This window comes from Dasypus novemcinctus, chromosome 21 (genome assembly GCF_030445035.2).
Source record: "Dasypus novemcinctus isolate mDasNov1 chromosome 21, mDasNov1.1.hap2, whole genome shotgun sequence".
NCBI classification, from domain to species: domain Eukaryota; kingdom Metazoa; phylum Chordata; class Mammalia; order Cingulata; family Dasypodidae; genus Dasypus; species Dasypus novemcinctus.
In genome coordinates this window covers 30,891,012-30,914,473 of record NC_080693.1, presented here as the reverse complement: position 1 = coordinate 30,914,473, position 23,462 = coordinate 30,891,012, and the positions used below count along the sequence as shown (strand labels likewise).

The 23,462-nt window shown below is 48.2% G+C and overlaps 1 protein-coding gene across 28 annotated transcripts in view; it reads left to right on the top strand.

The window, feature by feature from the left end:
• Nucleotides 1-23,462, top strand: part of RAP1GAP2 (RAP1 GTPase activating protein 2) — a 244,631-nt gene that overhangs the window by 114,250 nt on the left and 106,919 nt on the right. For all 28 annotated transcript variants that reach the window (XR_011646816.1, XR_011646815.1, XR_011646819.1 and 25 more), the window contains one exon: nucleotides 14,832-14,916. Coding sequence is in view for 23 of the 28 variants with exons in the window: in XM_058283763.2 (XP_058139746.1) it covers nucleotides 14,832-14,916 (85 nt within the window). In the remaining 5 variants the exon portion in view is untranslated. The remainder of the gene's footprint in view (nucleotides 1-14,831; nucleotides 14,917-23,462) is intronic.

The window sequence follows — 23,462 nt, the reverse complement described above, 5'->3', positions numbered from 1 at the left end:
GAACGCTGCTCTGGACCCTGTGCTATCCTGAGAGGTGTAGGACAGTCCCTGACTCAGATTGCCAGGACTACAAATAGACGTGGGCCTTGGAGGCCCTGGCTGGAAGCTTCTCCAGCTTTCTCCTGGGACGCTGACCCGACGTAGCCCCGGCTCTTCAGTTCATTCAAGATAGCTGTTGACTGTCCCGAGCCAGGGCCGGTGGGAGTGGCGGGGAGACCGGCGCCTGCCCGCCTGAGCTGGAGCAGGGATGGGCTTCTCTGCAGGCTCTGGGCTCTCGCCCTTTGGTGGCTCCTCCAAGTTCTGAGTCCAGTGCCTCAAAAAGTGTCTGTGTACTTGGATGACTGTAGGGCTGGCCTGGGAGTGTCCCCTTCCTGTCTACTGTTTGGCCTAGCAAACCGGGGCAGGTTGTAGAGTTGGGCGGGGAAGAAGGAGGTCCTGGGCAGCGGACCTGAATCCTCAGTGGCCCCAGCTGCCTGCGAAGCCGACCGCAGGCCTCCTGGGGAGGACGATGCTGTGTCGGCGGACTGGCCCTTCCAGCGTTTCTGACCCTGATGCATCATCTTGTCACTTAAGTGACCCAGGCAGCTGGAAATGATTCAGCAGCAAGGCCTCAGCGTCAACCTTTCTGGGCCCCGATTCCCGGCGGCAGGTGCGGGGTCTGCTCCCTGGGGCGCCGTGCTCTGGTTTGGCCGTGCATCAGAAGAGCAGAGAGCAGATGTGGAAGCCCCCCTGCCCCCAGTCCAGCTCATTATATGCTTCTGGATTCTCTGAATTTTCCCCCCAGTGTGTATGTATTCATATTTACAATTAAAAAAAAATCAGAAATAGAATAATTACGTTTTTCACTCATTGATGCTGTTTGAAACAATTCGATAATGGGTTATGTATTTTAGAAGATATTTGTATAGGTATTTAGCAATTTAAAAATAATTTTATCTTAAGAAAAATAAAGTGCTTCTCAGGCCCCTTCTAAGCAGCGTTGCTTTCAGACCTCAGCTTGGTCTAGGAGGGAGCTCCCGAGGGCCTCAAACTACCCTTTTCTCAATAGAGAGTTTAATGAGTGACCCCAGTGCCTCAGCTGCTGAGGCCTCTGAACACAGAGGATGGCGGTGGAGGGGGCTATCAAGTGCTCTCTCTCCAGGCTGTCTTAAATCCCCAGTCCCCCCACTTACCTTGCTGTGGTACATTTTATGGGTCACTTACCCTCTCTGAGCCTCAGTTGCTCCATCTGTAAAATGGGGAGAATAATTCTGTATCCCATAGGGTTGTGGAAAAGAGGAAATGAGATGGTGCATGTAACATACTTAGCACAGTGCTGGCATATTATAAGCAATCAGTAAATATTAGTGGTAGGATGAGGATGGTGGTGACGACGATGATGATAATGAAGAATACCTTTGTTACCTCTACTATCAATGTCCGAAGGAGCAGGATCAGTTACTAGGGAAGGCCATGAGCTTAGTAACAGATCCAGCTGCTGGACTCCTGAGCAGGGAGCTGAGGTCAGCCAAAGCAGCAGTAGCCCATAGAGATAAGAACCGCCCCATGGTGACCCAGCTCGGCTCCCCAGCTCTTAGGATCTACCGGTGCCCCGTCGCCTTAGTCATCTGTTGGTTCATTTGGTGCCAGGCACTGTGTTGGGGCTGGGCCTGCAGGCAGGGTGCACGTTAGAGGCCAGTCAAGGGGCCAGTGGGGTTCGCCAAGGCCCTGCACCCTCCCCGGGTCAGGAGGCGGGCCTGGCGGGGGAGGAGGTTTCTGTTCCTCCCTCGGAGGTCTTGGCTGAGCAGTGGCGCTTCAGGCTGCTGAGCTATCCTTCCGAACCATCCAGCCCTGAATCCTGCAGGAGTGGCGCTCAGGTTCCAGTGTGCCTCTGGAGGCCCGCGGAGTCATCGCAGGCTTCCTCTCCTAACCTCTCCGAGAAAGGGGCCAGCGCTGGGAGGAGGTGGGATGTTTGGCATCACTGGGTGGGCCTGATTCACCCGCGGTGGGTTTTGTAGGTTGGGAAAGGGCCTGTTAACGGGTCAGATGAGATTGCCGGTCAGGTTCCTCTGCGCCGAGCGAGTCCGCAGCGGCGTGTGGTTGCTTGGTCGCAGGTGGACTCCGCTGTCCTGGACGTCCATCTCCCATAGAGGGCCCATGGTCAGGAGCAAGAAAAGACAAGAGTGGGGACAGGCCGTGTACCCCATCTCAGGGCTGGAAACCAGCTCCAAGCATTTGTCTCTCTGATGCAGGAAACTTTCATAGGCGGGAATAACATTATTACCTGAAAGACTGGACATACTTATCCTGAAATAATATGCTCTGTCCCTGCTGAGACAGTTGCTTAGTTTGAACCACTGATAAAAAGCCCCTATCTCTGGTCTGCTGGTATGTTGCTGAATAATAACTTATTCAGAAACTTTAAGCGTTGAGAGAGTTAAGATACAGGCATGGAGAGGGGGTTGGAGTGATGGCTTAGCTGAGAGGCTGGCTGTCTCTGTGACAGGGTGACTTCCAATGCCCGTAGACTCTCAGGTGGCTTCTTAGCATGGAAGGCCTGGCACACCCCTCTGCTGAGCACTGGGGGGTGGGGGACCCCTTCTCCCGAATCTTACCAGTGAATTCAGCCAAGACACAAGATGACTTACTAAGTAGTGCATCTTCCCAGTAGCACCATTATTGAAGTTCAATTCAGTATTCAATGTTTACTTACTATGACTGTGTAAATTCATAGTTGAGACAAGGAGGGTGCTATAATTATTATTCTTTTCTTGAATAACTTATTTTTCCTGGAGTTAATGATTAACTCACGTTTTCCCCACTAGCATAGTTCTCTCTGTACCTATGTTTATTTTTCTATTTTACTACCTTTATTTATTCTACGATTCCATTAATGTTTCCCCCCAAAAGCTCATACACATTAGTTTCATTCTTTCAAGCAAGAGACCTCACTTCCAGAGGTCTCCGTCCTCTATTATAGACAGTTGCTTTTTAACAGTAGCTTCCCAAGGAAGAGTGCAAGGGAGTAAATTTTTTGAGCTCTTGCATATTTCAGGATGATTTTATTCTACTCTCACACTTGGTTGATAGTTGGTCTGGGTATAACATTTTAGTTTGACAACCATTTTCCTTCAGAATTTTGAAGTTATTACATCGTTGCCTACCAGATTCTAGAGTTGCTGTGGAAAAGTTTGATGGGATGCTGACTCACATTCCTTTGTATATGGTTTGTATTTATATTTTCTCTGGAGCCTGAGGCTTTTTCATTTATCTAGTTGTTCAGAAATTTCCTGGCAATGTGTGGGGTAGAGCTTTTGTCACTCACTGTGCTGGGTACTGAGCAGACCCAGAGACTTCAGGACGTTCAGTTCTGGAAAGTGTTCCTATACTCTTTTTTTCTGGTAATTTCCTTCTGTTATGGTTACCTGTTGCTGTGTAACAAACTACCATAAAGGTTAATGATGTAAAACAACAACTATTTTATTATGCTTGTGATTCTGTGGGTTAGGGATTCAGATAGGGCACAGTGCAAACAGCTTGTCTTTGCTTCAGAGTGGCTGAGACTTCATCTGGACTGGCTCAGATGGCTGGAGATGGCTGGAGATGGCTGGGATGACTCAGATGGACTGTAGCTGTTTCCTAGGTTTTTCTCCTTGTAGCATTTGCAGGGGCTGAAATGTCCAAGATATTTTCTATAATTGTGTGTGTGAAGCCTAGCGTGGGATGGCAGGAACATCTGGGAATTGGCTTGCCATCTCCATCAATGCATGTGGATAGCCTGGGCTTCCTTATAGTATGGCAATCTCAGAGTAGTCATATCATGGCTTGCTTTCCCTAGAGCGAACCTACCTAGAGATCCAAGTGGAAGCTTCAAGGTTTCCTATGACTCAGCCTTGGCAGCTGAGCTATGTTACTTCTGTCATATTCTGTTGGTCAAAACTGGGTTACAGAACCATCCCCAATTTAGGGGAAGGGGACTACCCAAGAGCATCAATACCAAGAGATATGGCTCATTGGGTGGCCCACTTTGGAGACTAGCTACCACAACTCCCTGCCCTTTCCTCTGTTGCTTCTTTCTAGGAAAGTTTATCAATCAGATTTTGAATCTTCTGCTGTTTTTTTTTTAATCTTTTCTCTTTTATTTCCAATATCTTTGTCTTTTTGTTCTATGTTTTGGGAGGCTTCCTTGACTTAGTCTTCTAATCATATTTCTAATTTCTAAGATTTCTTTCTTGTACCCTGAACATACCATTTTTATAGCATTCTGTTCTTGGTCATGGATATAACATCGTATCTCTCTGAGGATGTTAATAATGATTTATAGTATTTTTTGAAGTGTTCATTGGTTCCTTGGGTTGTCTGTTTCCTTCAGGTCCCTCTTGTTTGTTTTGGTGTCTCTCATACTTTCTCAAATGTCTGATTATCCTTGACTTTCTATATGTACCTAAGAGTGAGGCACTAGTAAGTGGGTTGGGAGCTCCATGTGGGGGCTGGCTTGCCACCTAAGGGCTTCCAAGCTGCCCTTTCCACTGGAGGAACCCAGATATTATCTTTCCTTGGGATTGTTCCGTTTCTCTCAAGATCAAATCCAGATGCCCTCTGGTTCAATTCCTATGGAGAATAAACCTCTGGTCTCCCACGGTAATAGGACGTGGGGGAGTCCTGGCTGGTGGAGAAGTGACCTGGGGTCCAGGGGTACAGTGCCTCAAGTGTCAGAAGCCTCCCTTGGTTTCCCATGCTGCTTCTCAGGTGCAGAGGCCTGCGTCTTCCTGGGGTTCTGCTTAGTGGAGCGTTCCCTCTTGGACAGCATCCTCCTCTGCAGGGGCTTAGGGTATAGCTTCCTGCACTCTGCCAAGATAGTTCCCGATCTCCATCCACTTTCCATCTTCTGAGCACCTGGTATCTCTTGTGTGCTGAATTTCCTCTCCCATTGTATTTGTCTTTGTCAGTTCACACTTTTTTTTTCACTTCCTTTTTAAGTATTATTTGAAGGGGCTTCAGAAGAAGTGGAGTAAATGCACATAGTCAACCTGCCGTGTTCATCCTGGAAGTCCTAAAAGGCTTAAGAATGTCTCTATCTCTACCTCAATCTATAATCACCTATATGTACATCTATGTCATAAACGAAGTAAGAGAACATATTTATCACTAATTAAAATGTTTTTTTAATTGTGATATATGTCATCTATACAAACCAAATGAATAATAAAATTGAACACCCATCTACTCACCATTCAGATTAAGAAATACAAGCAGGCTGCTAAAGTGCTCGTATCCTGAGACTTTGTGACCCCATGCTTTGGTGAGTCCTGCCTCTGAAGCTTTCTGAAGCTGTGACCTTGGGAGCTGGCTGCCTTTGGTCTGACCATGATGTAGCTCCCTTAGCCGAGGCCAGGTAGTGCCAAGCAGAACCGCTGACCATGTGAGCGGAGCCGCTTACTCGGCAGTTTCCAGATGATGCAGTGCGTTTCAGGGGCCGGATGGCACAAGCGCGCAGGTTTAGTGCTTTCCCCAGCGCTTGGGAGGCGCGGCCTCTCGTGTACTACGGAGCTTGCCCACCACCGTCTTCTCGGCACTCGCCCCTCCCCGGGTTCCTGGGCTCCTCTCCACCCTGGCACAGCTCCTGGTGTCCCTACTCTCCTCTCGTTCCCTGCGCCTTGGAGGGTGCCTGTTCCTTTTGGTGTTTTAGCCCTGCCTGCTCTCCCTGGGAACCTCCTCTACTCTCACGGCCTCAACCCCTACCTCTATTCTCATCACGCGGGTCTCTGCTGAGGCTTCAGTCCTTTTCCAGTCCCACCTGGGTGGCCTGGGGGCACACTGGCTGCCTGTCTACAATGAACATTTATCATCTGCTCTGGCAAACCCAGTTTTCCTCCTCAGTCTGAATCTTGGCTGAAGCATCAGTCATTCAGTTTTCTGAAAGCTGAGGTTTTTTGGGTTCTTGAGCTCCCTCTTCCTCCTTTATCTTCTGTCACCACGTTCTCTTAACTTTGCCTCTGAAATGACTTACGAATCTGACCCCTTCCTTTCACTTCTGTGGCCATAATTGCACTCCAGTCTCTCCCATTCTCTTCCCCACTCTTTGAGTCACTTTGTCCTCTCTGCTGCCCCACGGAGTCCTCAGGCCAAGCTCTGCAGCCCAGCCCTGCCCTGGCTTAGCAACCTGCCTCTCCCCTTGGTCTATGAGACAGAGTCAGATTTCCTAGCACATGCTTTCCCAATTCCAGCTCTTCTCTAACTACCTTCACTGTCTGTCGTGTCTATGCGCCATATTTTTTGTTATATAATATTTTCCATTAATTGGCTCATTTTTAAAAAACTTTAATAACCTTATTTTAGAAGGCAGCTTCCTATTACCATCATAAAAGGGAAATCAGGATGATCTGCCCCCAAATAGAAGGTAACTGTGAAAGCTTATAAATAACTATTCCAACAAAGACCACTTGACATTGACCTCTCCAAATCATCTCAGGTGCCGGCAGTGGCGCACGTACCCCCCTTTGGGGAACAGTCTTAGTGTGGTGTAGAATCTCATCATGGGCTGGTGCCTTTTCTTCCCCTGAGGCAGTGTAGCACAGTGGCTTTGTGGTCCCTGGAGCCAGACTGCCTGTGTCCAGGCCCTGCTCTACTGCTTTCCAGCTGTGTGATCCTGAACAAGTTACAACCTCTCTGAGCCTCGGTTTCCCCATCTGTAAGGTGGGATTAATAATAATTGCTTCAAAGGGTTGTTGTGAGCATTAAATGAGAGCGACTATGTGAATCCCTTCAAACAGTACCTTGTGCTGCATGGTAAGCCCTTGATGACTTTATTTTGGGCTAGTGTTCACCTATCGTCTTTGAGGGCGTTTCCTCAGCACTGGTGACCCCTGAGGTCTACCCTGAGGTCACCCCTCTGCCTTTCCTTTTTCGGTCCCAGGTAAATGCCTAGGTCGGCCGCCATCTCCTATGCGAAAGCTTAGCTGACCTTCCAGGAGACCTGCCGCTCGGCCCTGTGTCCCCGTGGCTCTTTATTCTCTGCCTCTGCTTTAACCCATAACCCGCAGTTCATGTTTGGCCAGCGGGCCTTCCACGTGGTGTGCTGTGCCTTCAGGATGGTCTTTGCCCTGCCTGGATGGTCTTCTCAGATGCTTGTAAACACCACGCCCCCCACACTGAGACACAGACACGCGGGCCTCCAGGAACGCAAGCTTTAAGGACACGAGAAGATGCCGGTCGGTTCCACATCCTGCTGTGGCACTGGGGCCAGGTGGAGCTGGCTTTCTCCTGGTGATGGAAAAAAGCCCTGGGATCGGAGTCAGGGACCTCAGGAGAGCCCAACGCTTGCATTTTCTGGCTCTGCGACCTCAGGGCCACACTGAACACCTGGAGTCTTCATTTGCTGATGTGTAAACTGCGAAGGACTGACCAGCTCTAAATGTCCTTAGGTCGGTGAAGGTCTCTTTTCCCGGGAGGGTGGTGATTTGCCCATGTGGCTAGCTTGGTCCGTCTCTTCTGAGATCGGACACAGGAGGAGGCTCGGTCATCCCCACCCAGGGACGAGTGGGCGGCCACGGCTGGTTCTCCCCGTCACGCTCTGCCCCTGGCAGCTCCTGCCCTCTCTCCCCACCCTGGCCCAGTTTAAGGATTTACAGTCCTCTGGGGAAGGGCAGTGCCATCCTCTCCCGGCACACCCAGAGAAAAACCAGAGCATCCTTTGGAGCTGCCGTCATAACGTGCCGCCCGGGCCCTCCCCGTGGTCTCCCTGTGCTGACACGTCCCGGGGCTCGGCCCGCGGCACCGTCTGTCCAGGCTACGCTCTGTGCAGCCTCTCTCCCGGCCCGGGCCTCTGCCATCAGCCAGCTCAGTAAGGGGCACACCGACCCCTCTGGCTCCTGCCCCTCCTGCCCCTCACACAAGAGCTCTGATGCTCAGGGGAGCTTTAGGAACCCTTGTCAGTGAAGGGATGTGTTCCCTGACTCATTCTTCCTGGACACGTGGCTTGCTCACTTCAAGCGTCTTCTCTGGAGAGGGAGAGGAGAGAGGCTTGCTGTGGGGTTTGGGCAACTCACCGTGCCTCCCTGGGCCTCAGTGTTCTTGTCTGTAAAGCTGTGTTGTTGCTTGGCATCTGTTTCCCCCAGGGCTGCTGGCCTTGAAGGGGTGGGCATTGCCATTTTCCACTCCCAGGGAGATTTTTTTTTTTTAAAGATTTATTTATTTATTTCTCTCCCCTCCCCGCCCCCTCCCAGTTGTCTGCTCTCTGTGTCCATTTGCTGTGTGTTCTCCTGTGACCGCTCCCATCCTTAGCAGCAGCACCAGGAATCTGTGTTTCTTTTTGTTGCGTCATCTTGTTGTGTCAGCTCTCTGTGTGTGCGGCGCCATTCTTGGGGAGGCTGCACTTTCTTTTGCGCTGGGCGGCTCTCCTTATGGGGCGCACTCCTTGTGTGTGGGGCTCCCCTACGCGGGGGCACCCCTGCATGGCAGGGCACTCCTTGTGTGTGTCAGCACTGCGCATGGGCCAGCTCCACACGGGTCAAGGAGGCCCGGGGTTTGAAACGCGGACCTCCCATGTGGTAGACAGATGCCCTAACCACTGGGCCAAGTCTGCTCCCCCCCAGGGAGTTTTGAGTCATCAAAGTTTTAGAGCCATGCTCGGAATCTCTGGGATTGTCTTAGAGTGTGCGCCGGAATGGGATGTGACACCTATGTGAACACGGTCAGGTGCCAACAGGTGACATAACCTCCTCCTTCCTAAGGGCTGTCCAAGAGGGCACCGGGACTCACTCTGCCTGTCGGATATGCTCACATCTGAATCCACTGGCCTCCCCTGCTCCCTTCCCCGTGGGCTCAGCCTGGCAGCATGGCCCTACTTGCCCTCACCTCCATCCCAGGACCCACGGGGTTTGGAAAGAAGTCATGTGCGCACACCTGGACCTCGTGGACCCCCCGGAGCAGCTGGGCTCTTGTGGCCCTGCCTCCGGGGCGTAGGGGCCAAAGTATGTGGGGCATCCGAGTGACCCCAGGTTTGAGGAAGCCACCGCTTCCCCTTTGCCACCGGCCCATTGGCTTTCTCTCTGGGCCCCTCCCCACCATGTGTACTCCTCGTTCTAGTTCATTCCGTGGAAGCTTTGCTAATGACAACACAGTGGCCTCCCTGGGTTGAGGCTTTTTCATAGCAGCCTTGTGCTAAGTGCTTCCCTGGCCTGACTCACATACCTTTATTATTATTTATCATTGCTCATATAGTTTTACAGAGGAGGAAGCTGAAGTGCAGGGAGGTGCAGTAACCAGCCCAGGGTTACGAGCTAACCAGGGGTCCCGATGGAATTCAAATCTAGGCCTTCCACCCTCTCCTGTGCTGCCCCCTTCGCTCTACCAGCTGCCGCCCTTAATGCCAGTCTGCTGGCAGGCGTCCTGCGCACAGGGATGGGGCTTTTTGAATGCTGTGTCCCCCCCGCAGGGACGCCCCGCGCGCGGGCTTCCCGAGGGGGCTGTGCGACCGTGCCCCCGGCGGACCCTGCTGTGAACCCTCAGCCTGCCCCCTGCCCGTCTGGTTTGCCCTCTGACCTGGCTCGACCAGGGACCATGTAATTCCCTGCGGTCGTGAAAGCTGTCCTGGGCTCTAGTCCTGTTGAGGAGCTTTCCAGGACCGGGAGTCGGAGGGTAGTCTGCCTGTTCTGCAGCAGGGCCAGCAGAGCTCCTGAGTCCTCAGGGGTCCAGCCGGTCGGGCCTGGAGCTCGCGGGGCCTGCCTTCTCCTTCACTTTTCCTCCCGTTGTGTCTGCTTCTTATAATGATTCTTCTTTTTTTTTTTTTTAAGATTTATTTATTTCTCTCCCTTCCCCCACGCTCCCATTGTCTGCTCTCTGTGTCCATTTGCTGTGTGTTCTTCTGTGTTTCTTTTTGTTGCGTCATCTTGTTGTGTCAGCTCTCCATGTGTGCGATGCCATTCCTGGGCAGGCTGCACTTTCTTTTGCGCTGGGCGGCTCTCCTTACGGGGTGCACTCCTTGCGTGTGGGGCTCCCCTATGCGGGGGACACCCCTGCGTGGCAGGGCACTCCTTGTGCGCATCAGCACTGCGCATGGGCCAGCTCCACACGGGTCAAGGAGGCCCGGGGTTTGAACTGGGGACCTCCCATGTGGTAGGCGGACGCCCTAACCACTGGGCCAAGTCCGCTTCCCTAATGATTCTTCTTGAAGCCTTTTACTTTTTTATTCTGTAACTTATGGGTCCAGTTGCTTTTTTAGGGCATGGAAATGTGAAAAGTTAGAACTCTAAAAATCTCTCCAGCTGAACGACTGTGTTGTACGCACCACCGGCGTGGCTTTCCCCAGGTGGGGGCGGGGGCCCTGCTCAGCATCCCAAGCATTCCCACTGTCGCTTCCCAGCAGGAGCACACTGGCTAACGCCACGGCTGCAGGCAGCCCGGAGGCAAGTAGACAGAAGGAATGAAGGAAACGGATTCCTTCAGCCCCGTCTTGCTCAATCCTTTTTTTAAAAAATTGAGATGTAATTCTCATACCCTAAAATTCACCCCTTTAAAGGTGCTTTGTGAGCAGAGTCAGGAAATTGTGAAACCATCACCACTATCTAATTCCAAAACATTTTTATCACCCCCAAAAGAAACCCCATTCCCATGAGCAGTCATTCCCTGTTCCTCTGTCCCGCCAGTCCCTGGTACCACTCATCTACTTTCTGTCTCTGTAGATTTGCCCGCCCTGGACATTTGACATAAATGGAATCTTGTATTTTCAAGCTTCATCCGTGTTGAGCGTGTGTCAGCACACTTCATTCCTTCTTACAGCTGAGTAATATTCCATTGTATGTATATACCATATTTGGTTTTTCTAGTCATCAGTTGATGGACCTTTGGGTTGTTTTTGCTTTTTGATTGTTAACAAATAATGTTACTTCTTCCTTTTTCTTTTCTGAGAAGTTCTTTGCAGCAGCCAGCCATCTGCATTTCTTTAGCTTAGTTACTTGGAAAGTAAGAGAAAGTGGGAGCTGAATGTGGTAGAGTGGCCGGGGAGGTACAGAAAAAGGGAATTTAAAGGTTTGGGGGAACTCTTTGCCAGAGGGAGGCCTCAACCCTGGTCCCAGAGCCATCTACCAATAGGTGGCTATTTTTCCTGCTATTGACGATTATCTGATGGTTATGAGCCTGAAAGTAAATTCCTGAGGCTACACTGGATGGTTATTTAAGATGCTAGAAATATTTTTTAAAGCTGATGAAACAGCCTTGGGCCCTTGCTTCTCTTCACTTGGAAGCCAGATCACCATTTTATAAGAATTATAATAATAATGATGGCGGTTCTCCTGATAATAACTATGGTCTACATTCTCGTAGGACTTTGTGTTTTATTTCAATTCCTCAGGATATGATTACTGCTGTCTTCACAATGAAACACAGAGAGGTAAAGTGAACTTAACCAAGGTCACCCAAGCGAGGTAGCAGGCAGAGCCAAACTTGAACTGTAAAGTTCAAACTGGAAAGTGTAGGGCACTTTTCACAACAGTGTGTGAGAAATGACAGCTGCAAACAAGCTCAGATGATCTGGGGCACAGCAAAGTGGGGGTGGAGGCGAGGACTCTGGGGGAGAGGGTGTTATCATAGAGCCCCCCCACAACTGTCCAGCCCCAGCTGGGTGAACAATCCCCTCTGGTTTCTGAACTTCCATGCCAGGCCCCTCTGATCATTTTCTCCTGAGATTTTCATCTGACTGAAGTTGGCTAGGGCCTCGCGTGGCCTCCCTGAGTGCTCTCGTCTGCCCCAGGAGCTCCCACACTTCCAGAGCCGAGAACCTCGGTGCCACGTGGTCAGTAGTGGCCCTGGGGTCTAGAGATGCCGAGTGAGCAGAGCTTCCAAGCATGCCCAGGCCTGAGGAGGCTCTGCACCTGTCCATCACAGCTGCCCTTGCTACCCTTTTCTTTCAGCTGAGTGCATACTTTTTTCCTCTCCTCCTCCTCCCTTCTCGCTCTCCAAGCTGCCCCTGTCACCAGCCCCTCCTGTCCTCTCCCTGTGTGGATCTGAGACCCCCTTGCCTTGGGGCCATGTGTATTTAGCTGGGGGGGGCAACTTTCAATCTCAATGTCACCATTGATGTCAAGATCATTGTGGCTTACAAGAAAGTTGTTACAGATAATAGCAAATGTGACTTTGCTAATGATTTACCTTTTGCTTATCATCAATTAGCGGTAGAGTCAAGGTTTTTCCTTGATGTAATCACGTCACTTTCACCTTCTTGTGTTTGATATGTTTGCCTGAGTGGAAGAGAAAGGGTGGAACTGCGCGGAGCACTGTGACTCTTGCTGTGTCTGATCTTAGCTCCAGCAGGTGGCTGGGCCGGGCCTGGCCGTCTTTGGGACTGTGGCTGCCATACAAATAGTGTTGGCTCTGAGGCCTGGGGCAGGACGAGGCCCAACACAGCTGATCAGAGCAGGGTTGGTGGCTGAAGCAGGGGCTTTGATCCTCCTTGTGTTTGTTCCTCCAATTACAAAGCCAAGGCTAGACTTTGAGACTTGGGCACTTAGCTCTTAAATATGTGCCGTTGGCTCCTAGGAGGGAGGGCTGGAGTCAAGAGTGGGCCTGGTGCAGTGCGGCCCGACCCACCCTGCAAGTGCCCCTCGAGGCCATCTGCATACCGAGGCTGGGTCAATTCTAATTTGTGACGAAGGGCCTGTGTGTGCTCTGTGTTCGGTCCTTTTGGGGGCAGCTGTCATGCCTTGTGTACACCCTCTGCCCCCTCTAGAGTCTTGGACAGAGCCCCGGAGTTAGCATGAGGCCAGTAAGCCGCTGGTGCTCATTCTTGCTCCAGCCCCTTCCAGGTCTCAAATGTCAATTCTGAAATCCTTCCGTGCTCCCACCTGAGAGTCCTCCCCACTCCCTGGGAGACTTATTCCAGCTTCCAGGCTCAGGCCAGGGAAGTTGGGTGTGGGGTCCTTTGCCCAGGGCTCAGGGACTTGGACAGAAATCACATCTGCTCGGGTCAGACAAGGTGACTATATGAAATGCTCCTTGCCCAGGGATGCTCCAAACCTGCCAGCATTAGCCTCCTTGTGGGTTTGTGTTCCTGGAGAGTCAGGGCTTCCATTGGTCAAGCCATTCCCAGGGTCAAAGGCCAAAGGCTCTCAGCTAGCGCCCAGACTTACTTTGGGCGGTGGGGAGCTTGCCTCCCTCTCTTCTCTGCCTTTCCCTCCCAGGCTCCCAGCCCCACAGGGGAGCTGCCCTTGCCCTCACCTTTGGCTGCTGCTTCCTGGGTCATTTATCATCCATCATTCCTTCCCTGTCCCCCGTTGTGGCTCACGGGGGGCCGGGCCCACTGAGGAGGAGGGATGGGGCTGCTTGGGAGGGGCCGAGTCTGTGCCGGAGCCCACACAGCAGCGTCCAAGGCCGCAGATGGAAGGAAGAGCTGGTGGTTCTGGCTGAGCGGCAGGAGGATCCTGGGAGCCTTGTGTCTGCTCGGGTGCTGTGTCTTCACCTTGCAGAACTTGCCCCAGGGCCAGGATCAGGAGGGGACCCTTGTCCAGTCATCATCATGAGACCAAGGTCTGGGAAGAGAGAGGAAGGAGGGAGAAGGAGGAGGGAGAAGGAGGAGGGGAGAAGAAGGAGCAAAAGGGGGGGGTTGGCAGGGTTGAGGTTAGTGGGACACGGATCTTCTGCCAAGCCAGCTGTGCAGGCCGCCTTCTTGTCTGGCTGCTCAGAGGACAGTGAGGGTGGACAGGACAGGGAGGACAGGAGCAGGCAAGGGCTGTTGTGCCTGGCTTCCCTCAGGCAGGTCTTGGCCAGGCCCTTCAGGGTGCCTGCCGGGCAGGAAGCTCTTCTTTAGTCCGTGGCCCAAGGCGGCCAGGGCAAGCCATTGTCTGGGCAAGCCTGAGGCCCTGGCTCTGTAACAGGGGTGGGCTTCTCTTCTGCAGATGGCTTGCCCTTGCAGTTGTTGTCCCTGGTTGGCGGGTCATGGGCTGGTAAGAGGGGCAGAAGCCTTCCCTCGAGGTGGCGGGGGGCTCTGTGGTCATGGAAGTGGGGTCCCAGGTATTGGGCTGACTCTCTTGGCTGCCCCAGGGAGGGGCTACAAAGTTGGGGCTTTGATGGCACAGCGCACTTTTCTTGGGCTCTTAGTACCATTGTCCTTGTCTGCTCCTGTCCTTCCTGGGTTACAGCCGGGGCAAGCCCAGGACTTTAGAGTCCCCTGGGCAGGGACCCCCCAGGATCTGCCCAGATGGCCCTGTTGCATAACCACTGCCCCGAAGCCTTATCCCACCCCAAGCATTCTGCCTGGTGATGTGACTGTAAACAAGCACTCCCTGGTCACCAGTGAGGGCCAGATGGAAAGTGGGGAGTGCGTGAGAGCTGCGAACTTGTCGCAATCGCGTTGCCATGGTGACAGGACTCTGTTCGGCTGCCTCTCCAACGGCCTCGCAGGCAGTGCCTAAAATAAGTTTTACCTGCAGCTGACACAGCAGGCAGCCCCATCCTCCCGAGTCAGCCCCCGGGCCAGGGCCTCAGGGGTAGGAAGTTGTGTGTGCCTCTCCCCCTCCTCAGTGCCTCAGCCCCCGTCCTGTGACCTATATCTCTTTAGACCAGTGCATCTCACACTTCAGTGTGTGTTATTACAGAGCTTGATAAAACATAGATTCCTGGGCCCGCTGGAGACTGGTGTGAACCTGGGAGTTTGCTCGTCTAACAAGTTTCCAGGTAAAGTTCGGTGAGGCCAGTAGTCCAGGGACTGCCCTTGCAGTGTCAGTGCTCAAGATTTTAGGCCATCCCAGCTGCGAAGACACTCTCAACTCTGTTTTCTGCATCATGTATTAAAATGTGGTGCTCTTAGAGATGAGGGAAAGGGGAACTTACCTCTGCTGTGTTCTCTGGCCTCTTTACAGGAAGCAGGAGCTGGCCAACAGCCCGGATGTGACCCTCCCAGACCGGCCGCTGTCCCCCCCTCTCACTGCGCCCCCCACCATGAAGGTAAGAGGCTTAGCATGGGGTGGGGTGGGGGGAGATGTGTGGTCAAGTCTCGGGCCTTCCTGCAGCTTTGGCTCCAGGCCCAGCGGCTCCTGCCCCAGTGGGGACCACCAAATGCCCTGATACCTCTGGACGCTGTACCCAATTAAACTCATCAGGGACTTAAGTGGGACTGGGAGGCTGAGAGGTGTCTGTGTCAGGGCGGAGCATAGAGATAGACAGGTGCTGAAATGGGGTTGGCAGGAGTCTTGGTCATTGGCAAGAGGCCTTGTGGAGCAAGAGGCCCAGGCTGGAGGAAATGGGGAGACCCAGAGTGTAGCTGGGTGCCTCAGGGGCTGCTGCCCAGGACTGGCTGGGGTGGGGTGGGCTGGGACCCTCCTGGTGCCTGAACGGCCTTGCATTCTGCTCGACCTCTGACTGCCCCTTGTGAGCCCTGGCTTGTCACCCCAGTCGGTGTGGGAGAGTTGCCCTGGAGGCCCCCTGCCCTTCCCCTTTTGCCCCTCTCCTCATGCTCTTCCTCCTTCTGTCCTGGGACTCTGCTTTGGGGTGACTCACAGGGAACTAACTAGGCATCTCTTTGCTGCTGCTCCCTATTGCACCCCTCTCTAGACCTTATCCCTTGCAAGATGACACCCCCAAAGGATGTGGGTAAAACCCATCCATCTTCCCGTTATTGTCTCAGATTGAATGCCATGTGGTATGTACTGAGGGGGAATAGCAGGGAGTGGCAGCTGGAGCCTGCCCTGAATTGGGCTAGGAGCTCAGCAGCGGGTAGGGTGCACTGCCTCCTGCTGGGGGAGTACCCAGGGGCCCTGAGAGCTAGCTCACCTTCACCAGCTTAGTCCCAGGGCTGGTGTCTGAGCCAGGGGCTGGGGTTGGCTTGTCTGCAAGGGGAATGTTGAGAAGTGTGTTGCCATTTTGAGTTTTGCTCCGTGGTCTGCAAAGTTGGTTGTGGGACGCTTGTCTCTGTGCTCATGGATGGCCTGAGTTTGCAGGGAGAACTCCGAAAGTCTCCTAGGAAGAGCGTTCTCTTACCAGGCTTTCTTTATTCACTCATTTAATGTATTCAACACCCAATATTTATTTACAAGTTGTAGTAGTCAAGACTCTTGATTGCAAGTGACAGAAACATAACTCAATTTTGCTTAAGCATAAAAGGGAATTTATTGCCTTTGTAATGGCAAGTTATAGACTCCAGGCCTGGCTATATCCAGGAAGTCTGTCTCTTTCCATCTCTCTTCTGTGTTGGTTTCACTCTTTTTTTTTTTAAGCTATGAGTATTTAATTTAATTTAATTATTATTTTTTTCTTATATTCTTTTAAATGTTACATTAAGAAAATATGAGGTCCCCATATATCCCCCACCCCACCTACACCACCCCTCCCACATCAACAGACTCTTCCATCATTGTGGCACATCCACTGCACTCGGCAAATACATTCTGGAGAACTGCTGCAGCACATGGACAGTGGTCCACATTGTAGTCCACACTCTCTCCCAGTCCTTCCAGTGGGTCATGACAGGACACATAACATCCAGCATCCGTCTCTGCAGCACCACCTAGGACAACTCCAAATCCTGAAAATGCCCCCACACCATGTCTCTTCTTCCCTCTCCTGACCATCAGTGGCCACCGTGGCCACCCTCTCCACATTACTACTACAGTTTCTTTGCTTACTAATCACAATAGTTCCCTAGCAGAACACCAGTAAGTCCACTCTAATCCATACTCTATTCCTACATCTTGTGGACCTGGGATGGTTATGTCCAGTCCCCCTCTATATCAAGAGGGGGTTTAGATTCCACATGGATGATGGATGCAATTCTGCTTGCAGCTGTAGGTACTCTTGGCTCCCTGGTGTGAGGGTTGACCCTCTTCACCTCCCTGTCAGCTGGCCAGGGTAAGTCCAAGAAACCAGAGGGTAGGAGCTGCAAGTCTGCTGAGGCCCAGGACCTGGCCATCATGCACAGTTCAGAGATTCAGGTCTCCTGAGTATACACCAACACAAATGCCAACCACAGGTCCAGTAAAAGTAACAGAAGAGGCATGTGTAGAAAGGTTATATCTGAGTCCAACTCCATCATACTCAGGAACACAAACTCCAAAGTAGGGCCAACTGATATGGCCCTGAACTCCAGAGCCACTGGCCTTGATCACAGAACCTGTGGGTCACTGCAGCCCTTAGGAGAACCAGCACCTGGGTTTCCATCTATCTTGGCTGTCTCTGGTACCCTGCTGGGGCATGCATAAGCATCACCCCCTGATGACCTCCTGTCTCTTTTTTGGAGACTCTTAGCCATATAAACTCACTTGTCTGTTCCATTTCCCCCTTTTTATCCAAAGTCAAAAAGCAGTTTTTAACACCTGATATTACATATAGGCTGAAATATTCTGCCAGTCTGAGTTGACCTCTTTGTTCATGGTCTTTTTGTAGTCACATCATCAGCTGGTGCTTGGTAGTAATCCCTTGGTGCCAGGGAGGCTCATCCCTGGGAGTCATGTCCCATGCTGGGGGGAAGACAGTGCATCTACATGATGAGTTTGGCTTAGAGAGTGGCCACATTTGAGCAATGGAGGCTCTCAGGAGGTAACTCTTAGGCACCCCACAGCTATAGGCCTAGTTCATATTTCAGGCACAGAGATTCATAATCACAGCCATCAGTATCAAGGGCTCATCACTGGACCATCCATCTTTGGATGGTCTTTGTCATTGCACTTGGGGGATTGTTGTTGTTCCATTGGGGAAAGTGATAGAGCTCCCTGGTCAGGAATTCAGCACTCTCTCATCTGTCATTTCCAACTGAAACCACTATGAAAATATCCAGACCTTTCTATGTACCCTGTAACATGCCCTGGAGAATTCCCTCCCAACCATGTGCAGCCCACTAATGACACCCCACACAAGTGCTCCTCCCCCGCCATAGTTGAACCTCTCTGTAGTCCAAAACTTCTTCAAAAAGGAAGCCCAATATATTGCCAGGTTCCATTAATAGAAAAATGGAATATAGTGATGGATTTAAAGGTTAGATAAAGAATACATAGAAATTTAGAAAAATTAAATAAAGGAAAAATAAATTGGGGTATCAAAGAAATGAAAAATGAAAAAGCTTTGTTTTCGACATTTTGTCTTTCATCACTGCTACAGGTGTTGCCCTGTATGTACAGTGGCAAGGCAATTTCTTCCATTTCTTCCTCAGTCTAGGTCACAGTAATTCACATATACAATATACAGTACTCCCACATATCCAATATCAAACCCTTTGTCTCTTCCCCAACAGTGATCTTTTTACATGTTCATATTATATTTGGTGCAGCTAATGTACAGATATTGAAACGATAGCTTTTAAACATGGTTCGATTTGGGTTTACATTATGGTTTATATTTTAGACTACAATTTTCTAAATTTTTAGTTATCTTATGTTTTACATTATGGTTTACATTTTAGCCTACAGACTTTTATACATTTTTGGTGTAATTTAACATGACCTATATCCATCATGGCATGATCTTGTGGAACACTTCCATTGCCCCACAGTTACCCTGATTCCATGTATTCAACACTTCTTTCCCACTCCCCTCAGGGCCCACCATGACAATCAATCTTTATTACTTGAGGGACCATATTCAGAGATACTTGCAACAATGTTGAGGGCTTGACATACTTGACTGCCCTAACCCATTGGGAGCCACCAATTCTCTTAAGAGATACAGTTCCCTCTGTTTGAGAACATCGGTCCTCCCCAGGATGTGGGTATACCTGCACTGATATTGTATGGGTCTCCACCCAATGATATAATCCACTGTGACAAATGAGCACTCACACATTCCCCAGATGCTTGTCCTATGTCAGATGCCCCCCCCTTAAGCATCCCAAACAGGCAACCTTCCATATTACATCTCTAAAGAGTTTTCTCTGCACCACAATTTTGACCACATACCTGACAATTTCCCATGATCAAATGTTCTCCTCACCCTCTTCCCAATTTCTTGGGCCATCTGACCCATCCTCCCATCCCTAGCACCCCTAAAGCCCAAGCAGCCCCACCCAAAGTTATCCCTATGCCCCCATTTTATCCCTTCCCTGTACTAATACTTACCTCCAGCTTATCATAGATTTCACCCAAGTAGCTGTCAGCTCACAACCTTCCTTTACCCTCCAACTACCTTAAAGTTTATCATCCAGTCTCTAGTTCTCTGAGACAGCTTGGTTTACTTATTTCATATCAGAAAGGTCATGTAGTATTTGTCCTTCAATGCCTGGGTTGCTTCACTCAACATAAGGTTCTCAAGATTCATCCATGTTATCACATGTGTTTGTAGTGTATTTGTTCTTACAGCTGAGTAGTATTCCATTGTGTGTATATACCACATTTTATTTATCCATTCATCTGTTGATGGGCATTTGGGTTGATTCCAACTTTTGGCAATAGTGAATAGTGCTGCTATGAACATTGGTGTGCATATATCAGTTTGTGTCCTTGTTTTCAGATCTTCTGGGTATATACCCAGCAGTGGAATTGCTGGGTCATATGGCAAATCTATAGCTAGTTTGTTGAGAAACTGCCAAACTGTCCTCCAGAATGGCTGGATCCTTCTGCATTCCCACTAGCAGTGGATGAGTGTTCCCATTCCTCCACAACCTCTCCAGTACTTGTAGTCTTCTAAATTTTTGATAGCTTCCAGTCTTATGGGAGTAAGATGGTATCTCATTGTTGTTTTGACTTGCATTTCCCAAATAGCTAGGGATTTTGAGCATTTTTTTCATGTGTTTTTTTTTCAGTCATTCGTATATCATTTTTGGAGAAGTGTCTGTTCAAATTGTTTTCCCATTTTTTAAATGGGCTGTTTGTCTTTTTATTTTCAAGATGTAGGAGTTCTTTATATATGCAAGATATAAGTCTCCTATCAGATATATGGTTACCAAATGTTTTCTCCCATTGTGTAGGCTCTCCTTTCACTTTCCTTACAAACTCCTTTGAGGTGCAGAAGGCTTTAATTTTGAGGAAGTCCCATTTATCTATTTGTTCTTTTGCTGCTCGTGCTTTTGGTGTGAAGTTCATGAAGCTGTTTCCTATTACAAGGTCCTGTAGATGCTTCCCTACTTTGCGTTCCAAGGTCTTTATGGTCTTGGGTCTTATATTTAGGTCTTTGATCCATCTTGAGTTGATTTTTGTATAAGGTGTAAGTTGGTAATCCTATTTCATTCTTTTACATATGGATATCCAGTTCTCCAGGCACCATTTGTTGAAGAGGCCATTCTCTCCCAGTTGAGAGGGTTTGGTGGCCTTGTCAAATACCGTATGGCTGTATATATGAGCATCTATATCAGAACTCTCAGTTTGGTTCCATTGGTTAATGTGTCTCTCCGTGTGCCAATACCATGCTGTTTTCACTACTGTAGCTTTGTAGTATGTTTTGAAGGCAGGTAGTGTGATTCCTCCAATTTCATTTTTCTTTTTCAATATGTCTTTGGCTATTCGGGGCCTCTTGCCTTTCCAAAGAAATTTCATAGTTAGTTTCTCTAGTTCATTAAAGAATGCTGTGTTGATTTTTATTGGGATTGCATTGAATGTGTAGATCAGTTTTGGTAGGATAGACATCTTAATAATATTTAGTCTTCCTATCCATGAACGGAATATTCTTCCATTTATTTAGGTCTTCTTTGATTTCCTTGAACAGTGTTGTGTAGTTTTCTGTGTATAAATCTTTTACATCTTTAGTTAAATTTATTCCTGGTATTTGATTTTTTAATTTACTATTGTGAATGGTATTTGATTCCCGATTTCCTCCTCAGATTACTCATTATTGGTGTACAGAAATGCTACTGATTTTTGTGCATTTATCTTGTAACCTGTGACTTTACTGAAGTCATTTATAAGTTCTAGAAGCTTTGTTGTAGACTTCTCAGGGCTTTCTATGTACAGGATCTTATCATCTGCAAATAGTGAAATTTTTACTTCTTCCTTTCCAATTTGGATGCATTTTATGTCTGGTTCTTGCCTCAGTGCTTGAGCAAGTACTTCTAAGACTATGTTAAATAGGAGGGGTGATAGTGGGCATCCTTGTCTTGTTCCTGACCTTAGAGGGAAAGATTTTAGAATTTCACCATTGTAAATGATGTTAGCTGTGGGTTTTTCATATATACTCTTTATCATGTTCAGAAAGTTTCCTTCTATTACGATGTTTTGCAGTGTTTGTATCAAGAAAGGGTGCTGTATTTTGTCAAATGCTTTTTCTGCATCTATAGATATGATCATGTGATTTTTTTCCTTCAATCTGTTTATGTGGTGCATTACATTAATTGATTTTCTTATGTTGAACCATCCTTGCATACCAGGAATGAACCCCACTTGGTCATGGTGTATAATTTGTTTAATGTGTTGTTGAATACGATTAGCAAGTATTTTGTTGAGGATTTTCACGTCAAGGTTCATTAGAGAGATTGGTCTGTAATTTTCCTTTCTTGTGGTGTCTTTGTTTGGCTTTGGTACTAGAGTAAAGTTGGCATCATAGAATGAGTTAGGCAATGTTCCTTCTGTTTCAAATTTTTGGAAGAGTTTAAGCAGGATTGGTGTTAGTTCTTTCCAGGATGTTTTGTAGAATTCACCTGTGAAGCCGTCTGGCCCAGGGCTCTTTTTAGTTGGGAGGTTTTTAATGACTGACTCTCTCTCTTTACTTGTGATTGATTTGTTGAGATCATCAACTTCTTCTTTTGTCAATGTAGACTGTTTCTAGGACTTTGTCTATTTCCTCTAAATTGTTGTTTTTGTTGGAATATAGTTTTTCACAGTATCCTCTTATGATAGTCTTTATTTCTTTGGGATCAGTTGTGATATCTCCTTTCTCATTTCTTATTTTGTATATTTGCATCTTCTCTTTTTTTTTTTTTTTGTTAATCTAGCTAAGGGTTTGTCAATTTTATTGATTTTCTCAAAGAACCAGTTCTTGGTTTTGTTTATTTTTTCAAGTGCTTTCTTATTTTCTATTTCATTTAGTTCTGCTCTGATTTTTGTTATTTCTTTCTTTTTTCTTTCTTTGGGGTTAGTTTGTTGTTTTTTAACTAATTCCTCCAAGTGTGCATTTAGTTCTTCAACTTTGGCTCTTCTTTTTTGATGTATGGATTTATGGCTATAAATTTCCCTCTCAGTCCTGTTTTGCTGTATCCCATAAGTTTTGATATGTTGTGTTATCATTTTCATTACTTTCATGGTAGTTATTAATTTCTTTTGAGATTTCCTCCTTGACCATCTGTTTTTCTAAGAGTGTGTTGTTTAACTTTCAAATCTTGGTGCCAAATCTGGGTCTCTGGCCCTTGCAGATTTCCAGTTTCATTCCACTTGGTCAGATAAATTATTTTGTATGATTTCTATCTTTCTGAATTCATTGAGACTTTTCCTGTGGCCTAGCATGTTGTCTGTCTTGGAGAAAGATCCGTGTGCAGTTGAGAAGAATGTATATGCTGCTGTATTTGGGTGTAATGTTCTGTATATGTCTATTAGGTCCAGCTCCTCTAATATACTGTTCAAAGTCTTTGTTTCTTTATTGATTCTCCTTTGAGATGTTCTGTCCAAGGTTGATAGTGGTATATTAAAGTCCCCTACTGTAATTGTAGAGGCATCTATTCCTTCACTTAGTTTTTTCCAGTGTTTGCCTCATGTATTTGGAGGCACCCTTTTTAGGAGCATAAATGTTTATGATTATTCTTTCTTCTTAAAAGATTATCTCTTTCACTAATAATGTAGTGTCCATCTTTGTCTCTCACAATTGTTTTGCATTTAAAGTCTATTTTGTCTGATATTAATATAGCTATTCCTGCCCTTTTTTGGTTATTGTTTGCTTGTAAGATTGTTTTCCAGCCATTCACTTTCAACCTCCTTGAATCCCTGGGTCTAAGATGTGTTTCTTGTAGACAGCATATAGATGGATCATATTTCCTTATCCAGTCTTCCAGTCTGAGTCTCTTGATAGGTGAGTTTAATCTGTTGACATTCAGTGTTATTACTTTCAAGGAATTACTTATATTAGCCATATTTTCTTTGGATTTGTGTTTTTCATATTTGGTTTGATTTTCTTTTTCTGTTTTTGTCTTTTTAGTTGCTCTTACACTCTCCTCCAACTCTGTCTCTTTTGTTTTTTTCTTTCTTCCTACAGAACTCCCTTTAGTATTTATTGAAGGGCAGGATTCTTGTTGGCATACTCTTTTAGTTTCTGTTTATCTGTGAATATTTTGAACTCTCCATCATTTTTGAATACTAACTTTGCTGGATAGAGTATTCTTGGTTGGAAATTTTTTTCTTTTAGTACCTTGACTATGTCATAACACTGTCTTCTTGCCTCCATGGTTTCAGATGAGAAATCAGCACTTAATCATATGGAACCTCCCTTGTATGTAATGGTTCTCTCTTCTCTTGCTGCTTTTAGTATTTTCTCTTTGTCTCGAGTGTTGGATAACTTGACAAGTATATGTCTTGGGGTAGGGTAGGCCTGTTGGGATTTATGCTATTTGGGGTGCATTGTGCTTCCTGGACAAGTACATCCATCTCCCT